This window comes from Chlamydomonas reinhardtii, chromosome 2 (genome assembly GCF_000002595.2).
Source record: "Chlamydomonas reinhardtii strain CC-503 cw92 mt+ chromosome 2, whole genome shotgun sequence".
NCBI classification, from domain to species: Eukaryota; Viridiplantae; Chlorophyta; class Chlorophyceae; order Chlamydomonadales; family Chlamydomonadaceae; genus Chlamydomonas; species Chlamydomonas reinhardtii.
The window spans coordinates 6,909,159-6,924,129 of record NC_057005.1 but is presented as its reverse complement, the minus strand read 5'-3'; the positions used below and the strand labels follow the sequence as shown (position 1 = coordinate 6,924,129).

The 14,971-nt window shown below is 63.8% G+C and overlaps 2 protein-coding genes across 2 annotated transcripts; one reads left to right on the top strand and one right to left on the bottom strand.

Annotated features, from left to right (window-relative positions):
* Nucleotides 1-88: 88 nt before the first annotated feature.
* On the top strand, nucleotides 89-3,724 carry CHLRE_02g119900v5 (uncharacterized protein). Its single transcript, XM_001702358.2, has 8 exons — nucleotides 89-448; nucleotides 629-735; nucleotides 995-1,132; nucleotides 1,481-1,676; nucleotides 1,953-2,079; nucleotides 2,201-2,264; nucleotides 2,555-2,635; nucleotides 2,775-3,724. The coding sequence occupies exons 1-8, from the start codon at nucleotides 242-244 to the stop codon at nucleotides 2,995-2,997; spliced, it is 1,143 nt and encodes a 380-aa protein (XP_001702410.2). The 5' UTR covers nucleotides 89-241; the 3' UTR covers nucleotides 2,998-3,724.
* Nucleotides 3,725-3,746: 22 nt separating this feature from the next.
* Nucleotides 3,747-14,938, bottom strand: CHLRE_02g119850v5 (uncharacterized protein). Its single transcript, XM_043060038.1, has 18 exons — nucleotides 14,388-14,938; nucleotides 13,825-13,953; nucleotides 13,428-13,695; nucleotides 12,857-13,111; nucleotides 12,615-12,639; nucleotides 12,306-12,462; nucleotides 11,978-12,102; nucleotides 11,612-11,727; nucleotides 11,187-11,347; nucleotides 8,847-10,943; nucleotides 8,483-8,551; nucleotides 8,184-8,272; nucleotides 7,889-8,007; nucleotides 7,490-7,731; nucleotides 6,979-7,157; nucleotides 6,616-6,810; nucleotides 6,333-6,450; nucleotides 3,747-6,086 (listed from the first exon to the last, which is right to left on the bottom strand). Exons 1-18 carry the CDS (start codon nucleotides 14,472-14,474, stop codon nucleotides 5,943-5,945), a joined length of 4,575 nt encoding a protein of 1,524 aa, XP_042927672.1. The 5' UTR covers nucleotides 14,475-14,938; the 3' UTR covers nucleotides 3,747-5,942.
* Nucleotides 14,939-14,971: the final 33 nt, after the last annotated feature.

The window sequence follows — 14,971 nt, the reverse complement described above, 5'->3', positions numbered from 1 at the left end:
GCAGAGTGCTGAATGCAAGGGTATGGCACGTTGTCGGTTCCGGCACTCCGGACGACGTTTGTTAGTTTGCTGGCATAGAGCCTTATAACTTGTGTTTATCATAACTAGTTCCAAGACACGGACTCGGGCAATCCGTCATCCGTTGAGGCCAGAATCGGCGGGATTTTACGTCAGTAGGGTACTTTCTGAATACTGTTTTGTTAGTGTGCCTGTGATCCTATTAGTAGTACCCGGCATGAAAATGCACGGCCCACTTTGCCGGGCGCTCGCAGTGTTGGCAATTGGCCTGAGTGTCGCGTTGCTGGGCGTGGACGCGGGCAAGAACTGGCAGGGCCATGGTCCTCGCGATAAGAGTCTGCAAAAGCCCCGCGAGGGCCGGCGCACGTCTTTCAACCACGTCCCGGCGCCGCTGAAGAAGGAGCACGAGCTGCCAAAGAACTGGAACTGGGTGCGCGCCTATGTGTCATGGAAGCATACAGAATTGCGCGCTGGGGATTGCGGGGCGGGGCCCGCGAAGTCGGGGAGATAAAACCGGCGGACACGTGCTGGTCCCGGGGCTCCGCACACCTTTATTCCCTTTCCCGCGCCTTTACACACTGCGGCTCCGCCGCTCCCTCCACCCGCGCAGTGCAACGTGGATGGCGTCAGCTACTGCGTCGCCAACTGGAATCAGCACATCCCCTACTACTGCGGCTCTTGCTGGGTGCACGGCACATTGTCGGCCATCCAGGACCGGTGGGGCGCATCTCCCACAACCGGGTTGGGTTACGCGCGTGAATTTCCAGCAGGCTTCGTTGGGAGACGGGCGCAACCAGTGATTCGGTCCTGCGTCTGTGATGTCATGAGTCTGGAGCTCAGGCATTCGTCTGCATGGTTGGCGCCGCGTGCACGCCTCGATACCGTATTCGCGTCCGCGTTTGGCGTCCTCGACGGCGCTGACCGCAAGCCTGCCTCTCTCCCTGCCGCACGCACGCTCGCACACCACATCGCGCAGCCTGAAGATCATGAAGAAGGGTGAGACGCCGGATGTGATGCTGGCGCGCCAGACGCTGCTCAACTGCGCGGCGTTCGAGGGCTACGGCAACGGCTGCGACGGCGGCGACACGGTGGACGTGTTCGGGTACATGACCGAGTGAGTGTGCGGCGAGTGGTGGCGGGGCCACACATGACACACGCGCAGGCCTTGTGCTGTCTAACGCAGGCACGGAAGCAAATACACACGTGCACGCGCACGGTCCTAGCGTGCGCTCAGCCGTGGGGTATCTTGCCTTACAACCGGCCCTGCGGCCCTCAGGGGCCCGGCCCTTGGGAAGGCGAGTCACGGTTTGGGCGGCCCTCACCCTCCCCTCCTGCCGCCCCGCCCCAGTGTATCCCATATTGTCCACCCCTCCGTGTTGTAATCTAGGCGTACCCTCCTTCCAACCGACCCACTACCCACCCACTCACCCACCCACTCACCCACCCACCAATCACCCCGCAGTTTCGGCCTGCCTGACGAGGGCTGCATGACCTACAACGCCACCGACCACACCAAGTTCCCCGGCCACAAGCGCTGCCCCGCGCATGGCGAGTGCAACAACTGCATGCCGCTGGACGGCGTGGAGACCTGCTGGCCCATCCACCGCCCCATCCGCTACTACCTCACTGCCTGGGGCCAGGTCGACAAGGGCGTGGAGGTGAGGCAGGCGGGGCGTGTGCGTGGCGCGGCGTGGCGTGGCGTGGCGTGGCGTGGCGGGCGCTTCAGAGAAATGCGCATGACTCTTGTAGTTGTGGAGCGCTGGAGGTGGTAGGCGTGGTTGCATAGCTAGTTGCGGGTACACAGTACACAGTGCGTGCGCCGGAATTCCTGTGAGCCTTCACGCCTGCAACTCACGGCCTCCCGTCCTGCCCTGCCCTTCCTCACCGCTCTGGCCCCCTGCTCCGCCCTCCCATAATTCCCCCGACCACCACAGGCCATGATGAGTGAGATTTACCACCGCGGCCCCATCACGTGCGGCCAGGTGTGCCCGGAAGACTTCACGTGGCACTACAACGGCGGCATCTACAAGGACACCAGCGGCGACACGGAGCTGGACCACGGTGCGGCGGAGGGGGGGGGTTGCAAGGATGTGGTGGGATGGCGGCCCGGGGGGCGACGCGGAGTGGTCGTGCGCAACAGCACATGCCACTCGCTTACACTGTGGCCTTCTTGACTGCGCAGATGTGGAGGTTGTGGGCTGGGGCGAGGAGGACGGCGAGAAGTACTGGATCGTGCGCAACAGCTGGTGAGTTGCCGGGGTCCTTAGCGAGCTGTTGCTGCGATGGCCTGGCTGGCCCACCAGCGACAGGGTTCGTCGTGTGGGACCCGCAATGCAAAGCATCAGGCTCGCAATGCATTGATGGTGAGAGCCGTGTCTCAACCGCACCTGTGTGCGTGCGTGTGTGCGTGTGTGTGTGTGTGTGTGTGTGTGTGTGTGTGTGTGTGTGTGTGTGTGTGTGTGTGCATGCACGGGGTTTTCGTCGCTTGTTAGCTGACGTGCTGTGCTGTGCCGCTATCCACCCCTGCCGCCTGCAGGGGCACCTACTGGGGTGAGCGCGGCTTCTTCCGCGTGCGCCGCGGCGACAACAGCCTGCAGCTGGAGAGCGGCGACTGCTGGTGCGGGCGGGCGGGCGTGAGGGCGGGCGGGCGGCGGGCGTGGCGGCATGTGTGTGTGAACATGTGAAAGGAATGGAGCATTTGTGCGCCTACACTCTTGTCGACTCTGTACCTCTGTTTGTTTCCAATTACAACACAGGTATGGCGAGCCCGAGTGGCAGATGGAGCAGGACGTGCGCACCGGCAAGCTGCACGGCGGCATGTGGGGCATCAAGGACCGCAACGACCCCGACGACCTCGCCGCCGCCGGCACCAGCCGCCTGGCCGAGGCGGCGGCCGCTGCCGTGCGCCGCGGCGCCACCGGCGGCTCAGACTCCAGCCACCGCCACGTCATCCGCGCCGCCGCCGGCGAGCAGCAGTAAGCGCTGCTGCAGCGCGGCGGCCGCAGCGGTGGCGGGGGCGGTGGCGGGGGCGGTGGCGGGGGCTAAAGCTCCAGATGTGCTTGCTACTGCCGTGCGATTGCGGGTGTGATTGGTTCGAGGAGGATGGGCCGGCTGGCCTGGAGGCGGCTGGATCGCAGGGGCTGTGTGTACCGTACCAGTGCGCGTCAGTGGGTTGCGCATTCATGTGTGGGGCCTGTGCCGGCGGCAGCAGAAGAATGGTGGTCGGGAACGAACTGCTGCTGGTACATTCATGTCGTAGTGATCATGCGGCTGGCTCTCTGGAGGTAGCCAGCAGACGTGCTGTGTGGGCGAGAACGTGGGCCTACGCGTGCGTACGGCACGGCCCCAGGCTTTCAAGCTCCCATCTCCTGTTACTTCGGGGGACAGGGTTTGGCTTGCTGTGATGTTGCCTTTTGTGTTGTGGAACGTGTTCGCGGGGCAGGCGGCGGTGGCCGTGACCCTGTCGCCTGGGCTCCTGCGGCACCATAGCTATGAGGATCAGCTACAAATGCAAATTAACCGCGTGCCGTAGGAGGCTGGCACGCTGCAGTTGGAGATGGGAATGGTCAGGTCCTTGCTGCCAGGGACTGTCGCGTTGGAGCTAGCAATGGACCTGCGGGCCCCAGCTTCGCAGCGGGGTAGGACACTGCTAGTTACAGCCCGTCACCGCTCCCGCTCCGGGAAGCACGCGACCATTACCCGCTGTGGCCCGTGCGCCCGCTCGCCCGCTCCCACTCCTCCTGGGCCCGGCCCTCCTCGCCCTGCTCGTCCGCCTGTTGCAGCCGCAGCTCCCGCACGCAGTCCGCCAGCAGGCGCGGCGCGCCCAGCCGCCGCAACTCCCGCCGCACCACCGCCTGCAGCGCCGGCGGCGGCTCAGATCCGTCCTGCAGAACCACGCAGCGGATACATCGGAACAAGTGCTAGTGTCAGGGGCTGAGGGGTAGGTTTACCTTGACAACGCGCGCATATTATGTTGACGCCACCACCGCCACAGTGGCAATGCGAGTGAACAATCGGCAGCGCGCGCCCATCCTTCTCAACTGATCCCCAATACGGTAGCCCCAGTGCTCACCACGCGCTGCTCCGACGGCCCCAGCAGCACATGAATCGCATCCAGCGCCACCATCAGCACCGGGCTGACCTCCATCCCCGAGCTGGCAATTCCAATGACTTTACCACACAGGCCCACCATCTTCCTGGCATTCACCATGTTATTCAGCTGTTTATCGTACTACTCCTCATGACGCACGGCACAAGATGTGCTCCTCAGCCCCCATCAGGCTTTACTCAGCCGCCTGCCGCGCAGCCACAGTGAGCACACGGACGGGTTCACGGGCGTGCTTGTAGCCTACCAAGTGCAGGCAACTAGGCAAGGAGCAAACGCACTGGCTTTCATGGTCACCAGCGCCGTTACGAGGGACGCCAATTAGCACCGACCAAACACCCATAACTGATTGACATTTATCATTGTACCCACATCACCCGTTGCGGCACTGCCATGCTGTACAGTTGCGTTCTAAGCGCCGTTCAGGCCAACGCCCTACAGCATCCAGGGTACACCTCACCCACGTCGGCCCGCCCAAACGGTGTTCTGGAGGTGCACCCTGCAGCAAGCTGCTGCCCGCACCTGCAGGGCACACCAGTGCATATTTCACCACACTGCTCAGTGGTCCTCTACACCCGTGACACCACGCATAAGCGGAACGCACTACCACCACCACCTTGGCAAGCGGTGCAGAGCGACTTGTGATCAAAACTGTTGAGGTGAACCCCACATGGCCTCTTTTCACAACTCTTTCGTGCTGCCACGCGCTTTGATGTGCGGTGCAGCATACTACGCATACCACCCCCTGCCCAGTCCATACTACCCCCTGCCCAGTCCATACCACCCCCTGCCCAGTCCATACTACCCTGCCCTTCAGCACTGCGCATCACACGAGGCAAGGGCCGTGCCACCCAGCCCCAGCCCCGACCAATAGCCAAACCCCACCAGCGTCAGCTTCCCGTCACCACATACAACAGCGCCACACGCCGTCATGAAGAGACCCATGCTGCTATCAGCAGTCTCACAATCACCGCGTACCCATTGCAGTCGGCTACATTCCGTGGACCCGCGTCAATTGAAGGACAGAGTGGGGCAGTGAAGCACCATGCCCTCCCCGCCTATTGCCACCCACAAGCCATGCACATTTTTGCGCCATCCCTGGACCAACCGTGCACGGCCCATGCCTCCACTAGTACCGCAAGAGGGCATGATTGGGGACGCCGTCTGTTTAGGTTCAGCATGTTTCAACATTGGCTGCGGCATCAATCTCAGTCGAGCGATGCGCAATGCGTGCTCTTCATCCTTCCTCATGCGCGTCCGCACATACTGCGTGCCTTCTGCCTCGACTCATGACTCGTGATGTCCACGTCCATGCGGGCACCCAACAGGGACAAAGCATACACGCGCATCGACTGTAAAGAATTTGTTCAACACATGCATGGCCACGTCCACTACACATGACAACCATCCCTCATTGAAAGCGTGGAAGAATCTCCTGTCGAGGACTTCAAATGCATTGTTCATTATGCTGCCATTAGTATTTTATGTTGCCAACCTGGCAGCATCAGCGGTGGCTGAATTGCTGTGCGTCTTTCAACGCACGCCGCCCTTCACCCTAAAATCAAAACACCCCGAATCACAGGCGGACTGGTGAGTAATAGAAGTAACCCCGCAGTTCCCCAAAGGCGCCCGCATGGCCCTCAGGCACCAAATGCCGCATCCCACTGCCACGGATGGCGCAATGCGACCCTCCCTCATCCCTAGATACCCAAAGAGCGGTTGACTACACAACCGAATCCCACCACCATCACGAAATGGCCCCCAGCGCCAGGCGGCAGCCGTGATCCTAACCGGTTGCTTGCGACCCCGGCGGGAGTCACTACTTGCCAGAGTTGCTGGCCGCTGTCTCAACCGCCCGCCAGTGGCCGTAGTTACGTCGGAACGCGGTCAGCAACGGCCGCGCACCCGGGAATGCGCTCGCCAGCGCATGCACCAGAGGCAGCGCTACGAAGTCGTAGAAGCCCTGCAGATGGAAGTTTGTGATAGCCAGCAGGCGCGTTGTGTTAGGAGGCGTGTGCGCATGTGCATGAGCACGTCCACTAACAATAATACAGGTAGATCGATTGTAGTCACACATGTTCCCGCACCACCTTGACAACCAGACCATGGTCATGTTGCGGACGTGGATGAGTGCGTGGGCTGCTGGGTGTGGCTAACTCACCACCTAGAAATCTGTGATAGACAGTAGCATGTGGCATGTGTCACTCACCACTTGGCTCTTGCTGACGCCCTGCTTGGCGCGGTCGAAAAGTGGACTCATTGGAAGTCCCAGAGCTTTCTCCTTGTCGCCCTGGCGGAAGAACTCCTCCTCCAGCACACCCAACCACCTGCAACCACAACCCACCATCACGTGTCTTCAGCTTTCCGTCATCGCTGCCCGTGTGTCGCATGCATCATGACGCGCCCTGCGCCCTGCGCCCCTCCCATGCACCTCCTCTTCCTTCCCGCCCCACACCCTCCGCCTGCCCACCGCCCGCCTCCCCCTCGCGCACCTCTCATGCACGCACAGCTCCTCGCCCAGGTGTCCCACGTCCGCGGCCTTGAGCGCCACCTGCAGAGTCAGCAGCCGCTCCGCCTCGTCCAAGGGTGACGGCGCCGACCCAGGTGGCGGCTGGGCGGTGGACACGGCGGCGGTGGGGCTGGCGCTCAGAGACCCGGCGGCAGCTGTGGCTCCCGATGCCAGCTCACTGTTGTGTGTGGGCGATTGAGCGTGCGTGTATATAAGGAAAGGACAAGGTGGTGGGATCGAAACTGTATGTGCGAATGCGTGCAAGTGTATGCGTGCGGCTGTGTGCAAAAATAGGGCGAGAGTGGAGTGCGATGGTGCTGTGAGTGAGGGCATGCAGGGGTCACACCTGGGAGGTGAGAGCTCCGGGCCTTCGCGCGTGGGGGTGGACGCCGCGCTGGCGGCGCCGCTGCCCGCCGGCACGGCGGCGGACTGCGCCGCGTAGCTGGGCAGGCGGTGGGCGGTGTTGAAGTGCGACAGGATGGTGAAGTGCTGCTTCATGTCCGTGCCCACGACCATCTCGATCACCTGCGGCAACACCATCAGTCACGAAGGCACAGCGTGATCAATCAATACCACCACATGCTCCCCGGGCCTGCCTCATAACCCCGCCCTTCCTGTGTCCCAGCACGCTGTGTGCCATACACACCATCCGGCATCCCCTTAACGGGAGCTGCCCAAGATGTTGGCCCGCTATCCCCACAACCAATGCACCCACACCCACGCCCACCCTCCCAACTACCTCAACCGCCCACCCAACCGCTCAACCACTTACATAACCCTGTCGCCGCTGCCTGTGCTCCGCTAGTTTGGCTTAGTTTGGTTCAGTTTGGGCTGGTAGTTACAACCCCCACGCGCACCTGCTTCCGGAAGGCGGCGCGGTCCTGCTGCGGCAGGTGGCCCAGCAGGTCCAGGTCGTGTCGCTGCAGCAGCGCGAAGGCGGAGGCGGCGTGGTGGTTCTCCAGCGGGCTCTTGTCGTTGTAGCGCACCGCCAGCACGTCCCCGGTGGCGATGAGGAAGTCGTTGGTGAGGCCGGGGTGGCCGTGGTCGTGCACCATGGCCGCAAAATAGGCGGCCAGCAGGCCTAGCCGATCCAGGTAGCCTACACACACATACGGTACACAAGTCGACAATTGCGTAGTGAGTAGCTTGGCTCCCAGATCATCGTAACGACGCGACAAGAAAGCGTCCGCACTGGATTGTTCGCAGGGCGCACCAGAACTCCGTAACGCGGTGGCACGCGCTTCTCACGCTCCCACCTGCGTGCAGCCCGGCGCCGTGGATGATCACGTGCAGCGTCTGCAGCACGTCGGCCGCGTGCGTGGCGTTGTGGTAGGGGTTGTCTGGGTTGTACCCGGATTCGATGGTGCGCAAGAGCCTGTGCAGCGGGCGCGGCACAAGTAAGGCCACCCCGTCAAGGCAAGGCCACGAGAGGGCACCGACACAACCACAACACAACACCACGAGGCCCTGCCCGACCAGCACCTCCGACTGCATCAGCCTGATAGGGCATCGCGTTGGCACACACAAGAACGTTAGCTCGTACGGCCATACCTGGCCAGCATGACGGGCTTGAGTCGGAACTTGTCAATCAGCCCCTCCCGTTGAATGAGGTAGTAGCCCAGAGCGCTCAGCGCATGTCCCTACGCGTGCGTGTGACCAGCGAGGTGTGCGGGAGGGCGGCCGAGCACAACTCAGCTGCCGGCAATGGCTGGCCAGATCATGCGGAAGCCGTGTAAGCCCAACGCCATGAGAACAGGTGCGTGTGCAGCAGGTTCAAGTGGAGGCCGCGCGCGGATCGTACGTCACGGCGGTGGTCCCGGCTGGCTATAGGACGGCGGCTGCCGACTTGCCTGCGCCACCTCCGCCAGCTTCCATGCGTCAAAGTACCAACGGTCGGCGCCCGCAAGCACCCGTTCCACCTGAGGTTGCATGTGTGTGTGTGTGTGTGTGTGTGTGTGTGTGTGTGTGTGTGTGTGTGTGTGTGTGTGTGTGTGTGTGTGTGTGTTAAAGAGCACAAGGAAAACGTTGCGCAAAGACAGTGTATGTGTGTGTGTGTGTGTGTGTGACGTTTTCAACAGTTGCACCACGGTGGGGGCCTAAAAGGGCTCGATAAACAAGCCAGCCAGCAAAACGCAAGCGCTCGCTAGAACGGTGACTATCGACTACATGCAGATACAGCCTTCCATTCACTCAGCAAGTCTGCGCCTTCCCTACCTCTTCAAGAATGGGCGGCGGCGGCATCTGTAAGTCTGCCGGCGGTTGCAGCAGCGTCCGGCCGCCGCCAGACAGCCGCGCCGCCAGCCCCGCCTGTGTGAGCTGCCGCTGCTGCTGCGAGCCCGACTGCTGCTGCTGCTGCTGCTGGAAGCCGTGCGGCTGCGAGCTCGGCCGCTGGCCCTGCACCAGCGGCTGCAGGCTGGATGAGAACGGTGACGCGGCGGCGCCAGACATTGCCGCGCCGTCGCCCATCGCGGCGCACAAGGCCTGCGGCTGCAAGTTGCCTTGCGCGCCGCAGCTCACAGCCACCGTCGCCGCTGCCGCTGGGCCGGTGCTATGCTGGGAGCGGCTCATGACAGCAGTAGCCGCCGTAGACGCAGACAGAGTTGTTGTCGTCGCGGCTGTGGGAATGGGTACTTCAGCTGCCCGCGCGCTGGTGGAGGTGGCGGAGCCGCCGACCACACCCAACACACCTGTGCTCGCCCGGCGGCTGCCGCCGCCGCCGCCCGTGCTTCCCTCCGCGCCGCCTGTCGCCACGCCCAGCAGGTTGAGCAGGCCCTTCCAGCTGCTGCCCACTGCCCCACCAGCGCTGGGGGCGGGTGCCGCCGCAGCTGCGTTGGCCGCTGCCGCTGCTGCTGCTGCGGCTGCGGCCAGGGTGGGCGTGTTGCGCTGACTGGCGGCGGGCGCCGGCGACATGTTAAAGCTGTCGACACCGCCGCCAAAACCTCCCATCCTGGGCATGCCGTCCAACACGATCAGGGAGCCAGACACGCGGCGCCCAGGCGGCTTGCCAAGCGCACCGTGGCCCGCATGAGACGGCGTGACCGCCCCGCCGCCGCCGGTACCACTGCAGGGCACAGCCCCTGTAGACGCCCGGAGCCCGAGGCTGGTGCTGCCAAACCGCACAAGCGGCACACCTGCGCTGCCCGCACGGCTGCCTTCCACCACCACCGCCCCGCTGCTGCCCGCGCCGGCGCCTCCTGTGCTGCCGCCGCCGCCCAGCGCGCGGTCTACTAGCTCCTGCGCCGCCGTCATTAGATGTGGCAGGAGGTCCGAGGGAAGCACTGCGGAGGTGGGCTGAATGCTAAGCACGCCGGAGGGGAGTGGCGAGCATGACGTCGTTGCCATGGCTCCGGCGGCGCTGGCCAGGCCGGCTGCGTAGCCCGCTGTCGACGTCGACATCGGCGGCAGCAGCGGCGGCGGACGGCAGGCGCCTGCATCCGGCAGCGCCGCCGCCGCCAGCAACGCCTCATGTGCGCCGGAAGGGCAGGCCCCGTTGGCCGAGGCCCGGCTCGCCGCCATGCGCGGCGGCTGCGGCAGCAGCGGCACGGAGTGGGAAGCGCCGCCCGACGCGCCGAAGGAGAATGGCTCCAACTGTTGGGCGGCTGGCGGCAGTGGCAAGAGCGCCGTCAACGCTGCCGGGGTCGACGCCGCCGCGGGTCCGGCTGGCCAGCAGCCGCTTACCTCGTGCAGCGCGAGCGGGTGGCAGCTGGTCACGTGCGGCAGAAACACCTCCCCCTGCACAGCGGAGGAAGCTGGCGGAAACAGCATCGGAGATGGAGCCAGCAGGACGGCCAGCGCGCCGGTGAGCGTGTCAAAGGTGGTGCGCGGCACACCAACGAGCCCAACGGCATCCACGCCCGTGCCACCACCGCCGCCAGCCGTGCCCGTACCGCCGCCACCAGCCGTGCCGCTTGGCACAGTCGGCGCCGCGCCCACGACGTTCCAGCCGCTGTCAGTGAAGCGACTGAAGCGGGAGAACGCGGCCTCGCCTGTGCTGCTGGTGCAGGTGGTGTGGCCGCCCGCATGGGAGTAGCGGGTGGAGGAGCAGGTGGCGGCGGTGTCGTCAACACTGTGGCGAGTGCTCATGCGGGCGGCAGCGAAGCCGCCAAATCCGTTGCCCGTGTGCGCGTGGACATGGCCGGTGGGCGTGGTGTCGGCATCCAGTGCGGTGCCCGCGCGGCTGAGCCTCGTGCGGTGCGGGTAGGGGCGCACGGAGCCGCCGCCTGCGGCTGCGGCTGCACGGCTGGCCGCGGAGAAGAGGCGGCGGTCGTCTGCGGCGCCCAACTGCCGCAGTAGCGCGTGCATCACATCCACCTGTCGCAGCAGCAACAGCGACAGCCGCAACGCAGTGGAGCCTCAGCCTCAGCCACACACAGCCACACACAGCCACAGCCACACGAAGCCACACACAGTCACACACACACACACACACACACACACGATTCACGTGATCTGGCAGAATAACCGTGGAAACCGTAGTCTCTCACACACACACACACACACACACACACACACACACACACACAAACACACACACACACACACAGCACCGCTCACGTCCAGGTTGGCTCCCTTGAGCTGCGTCCGCAGGTCCATGGGTGTGTACAGGTCTGCGCTCCGCAGCAGCGCTGAGCGGATGAACACCACATCCCGCACGTCGGGCGGCTGGCCCTCCAGAAGGCCCCCCAGCAGGTGCAGCAGCATGCCGGCGGGCGTGTCTGCGTGGGGCGGGGGCACCCGTGCAATGCCGTGTGCTTGTAAGCGTCGAGTGGTGTAGGTGGTGGGGGGTGCAAACACCCGTACAGCGAATCGGGATGCAATGACGAGAGGGCGTGCGAGCCTGGGAACTGGGCAGCAGGCGCGGCGGCGTTAGCAGTGGGATGGGGGCCTGTGACGAAGCGTGGCGCATGCCGCGTGTGCAGCCGGGCGAGGCCGGGCGTTCTAATGTAATGTCCATCCCCGCACGGCGCCGTCGCACCCACCCGCGGTGTTGAGGCGCGGGGCAGCCGCCATGTCAGTGATGTGTTTGGTGTCAGTCTGCATTTCCTGGATGACCTGCTTGGGCAGCAGGGCCTCCAGAAGCATGCGCTGCTTGTGCCTGCGCACGCGCGCGCGTGTGTATTTGTGTCCATAGGTGTGCACATACGGTAAGTTCATGTCGTGCGGGTTGAAAGGGTGGACGTGTAGGGTACAGACTCCACGCCTGGCTGTTTGGACCATCGCCTTGCGTGGCCGCGGCCCCCTGGAGCTGTAGCTACATCCATTCATGGTCAGGTGCTGCATGCAATCCCATGCAAGCAGCCGCCCACCCCGCGCCGCGCCCTCAAGCGCCCCACCCTGTCGCCCACCTGGATATGAGCAGCGCGAACAGCAACCCGGCAACCACCACCGACATCACCACCACCACCGCCACCACGCCGCCGAACCAGGCTGGCGTCCAGTTGCCGTCCGCAGGCGCCACGTACAACATCCACTGCGCCACATTGGATGGAAGGGTGGGACGGGGGAGCGGCGCGGTCGCGTGACAATTAGGGCGATACCGGGCATAGGGTTTGCAGTATCTGGCGGCGGCGCCTGCTGTGAACGCAGTAGGGACTGCCACCGGTGACGCCAAAACCTACGCGTCAGCAATCCCCTGCCTAAACACAGGCACGCCGGATGATGCCGCCCGCCCACCTGTGTGCTGGGTGTGATTTGCACCGCCGACACCACGGGGTCACACAGCTCGGGACCGCCCGAGCTGGCCACGTGTTGAAGCCCGTCCGCCGCCGCCACGGGTGCAATCAGGCGGTAGTGGTAGCCCAAGCCGTCAAGCGGTGTGAGCGGCGAGTCCCTGTGAAGGCACGTGTGCGTGATACGGTGTGCGCGTGGGGGTTTCAGGCAGAATTCGGGCAGGTATAACTGCCTGCGTACGTGTGGACGACAGAGCAAGGACAGGATGCAAGGGCTTGGCCGGCGTCGCGACTGCCGCATGCGCACGCTCACCTTCCTAGGGTCAGCGCAGCGACGTCTGTTGGTATTGGGCGGCACAAGGGTCGGGCGGGTGCAGGTCCAGAGTATACACCTTAGTGCGTTGGGATGACCATCAATAACACGGTTGTCCCCTCCCTAGCAAAACGTCAGCACCCTGCACGCCTGCCTGCTCGCACACCGCCTACAGCAGCATATCGCCCCCACACGGCCTCACCGGTATACCTGCAACACATTCTTCTTCGCAACCCACTCACCCATTGCCGCTGACACGAAGCCCCACCACCGCTCCTGCCCTGTGGCGTTGTAAGCGCACAGCGCGCCGCAAGCGCCGTTGGTCAGGTTGCCGGTGATGCCAAACACCTCTTCCTCGCGACTGCTGTTCACGAACACGGGCGTCGCCACCCACGCCACCACCGCGCCGCCCGGCTTCGTCACGGGCCCCATCACCGCCATCTTGCGCTCCTGCGCCGCGGACAGATACGGGCGCTGGTCCGCAGTGGGCCAGGCGACTGCGACGGCGGAAGGCAGGACGGCAGGAAGGCAGGACGGCAGCACGGTAGGTCAGGTGGGTGCACGGTTAGAGTAGAAGGAATGGCAGGAGTGCAGAGGCGTGTGAAGAGGCAAAGGCGCGCGACGTCGCGTCAAGGTGGACAGACCCGAGCCACACAGCCACTCTGGCCCCTGGTGCTGGCGCGTTGCAGCCCACCATGCGCCACAGCCGGTTCGCACGGACACACAGCCCCTTGGGCTCTGCCCTTGCTCTGCCTTTGCCCAGCGCTTCCTTGCCCCTGTCCCCCCCCCCGCCCCCGCTGGGTCAGCACGCACCCGTCAGCAAGTTGTGGCCGATCCTGGCTGGGATGTACGGCACTGTGGTGCGCGTGATGCCCTGCGGCGACAGCTCCAGACACACAATGGCCTGTGTCGCGTCCTGCGCCAGCAGCGAGGGGCCCACGCCCAGGAACAGCTGCTGCGCCTGGTCCCACTGCGGCGCGAAGCGGACCAGCGAGCTCAGCAGCTGCAGCGGCACCGCCGCCGTCCAGAAGCGCTGCTCCAGCGCGGCGGCAGTGGTGCTGGCGATGGAGCTAGCCTTGGCCTGTCGTGCATTACCGGTGGTTGAGGGAGCGCACATGTGATGGTATGGTGTAGAGCTAGGGGACTGGAATGAGATGGCGCTTATTTGTGGCGTAGCCTCCCAGACGTCCCTTGCCTTCCCAGCCCCCACCTTTGCACAGTCAATGCTGACTTGTGCCATCCGCTGCACGCCAAAAACCCCGAGTCCGCAGCATAGCATTAGTACGAGCAGTGGTGCCAGCCAGGTGCTTGGATAGGACCGTGCAATTCGACCCAGCGTCTGCGGCGCATAGGGGCCAGCGCAGGGGGGAAAACCAAGGGCACGTGCACTTCTATAAGGTGTGCAGCATAGGAGGCCGTGTTGCTGGCTAGAGGCAACGATGAGATGGCAGGATACAAGCGCATCGGGGCTCGGGGCGTCTGTGCGTCTGTGGGCCGTGGCGCTACTGCAACCCTCCCCCCCTGCCGGACGGCGAAGTCAGACGAAGGGCGAAGTTTGGTACTCGTGAGAAGTCAGGCGCGAAAGCTCTGTCGTCCATGCACAGACGCCGCGCAGGTAGCCTTGATCGTCCCAAGCCGCTTGCGCCTCCACACGCCCCGCTTCACGCTCCGACTCATGGACCGAAGGCCATTTTGACACTACCAAAACGAAGTCGCAATAATCTAACCGGCGTGGCTTAGAAGTTTGGAGGTTTGGTAGTATTCTCTGCTTACCTGCAGCTCAAGCGTGAGTGCGCTTGCGCTCCGCTTCGCGGGCCCTCCACGCTCCTCCTCGTAAGTGCCGGCCTCATCGGCCGACATTGCCTTGATTCCAGTACTTTTCCAGTACTGTTCACCTCTGCCTTAATATGAAAGAGGCTGGTCGCTGGAGCATTGAGAAGCCAACTGCCGAGCCAGGCAAAGGCTTAGCCATTTGCCAGTGATTAATGGCTAGCAGGGATAAACTAAGTCAGTATCAGGTGCCTCCGGCAAGAGAAACACATGACGCAAACCGCGGGGCCTCGCTCTGAAAGCGCAACGAAGAGCGCTCTTGCTGCGAACACAAAAATTACTATCCCTATATATTGCTGGCGCGTCCTGATAGCCTCGGAAGCGACTGTAAAATGTCAAGAAACCAAACCGGCGCGATTATTCACCGGGCGGAACGGCCCTGGCAAGGCAGGGTTAAGCCAGGCATTATATTAGAAACTTGGGCCAACTTGAGACCTAGTATGTGGAGCCTTGCTCGGCGCCAGTCCGGCTGCGCAAGGCGCGCATTGAAATCGAAACCCGGCCGGTTAGGCGTGGTCCGAACCCCG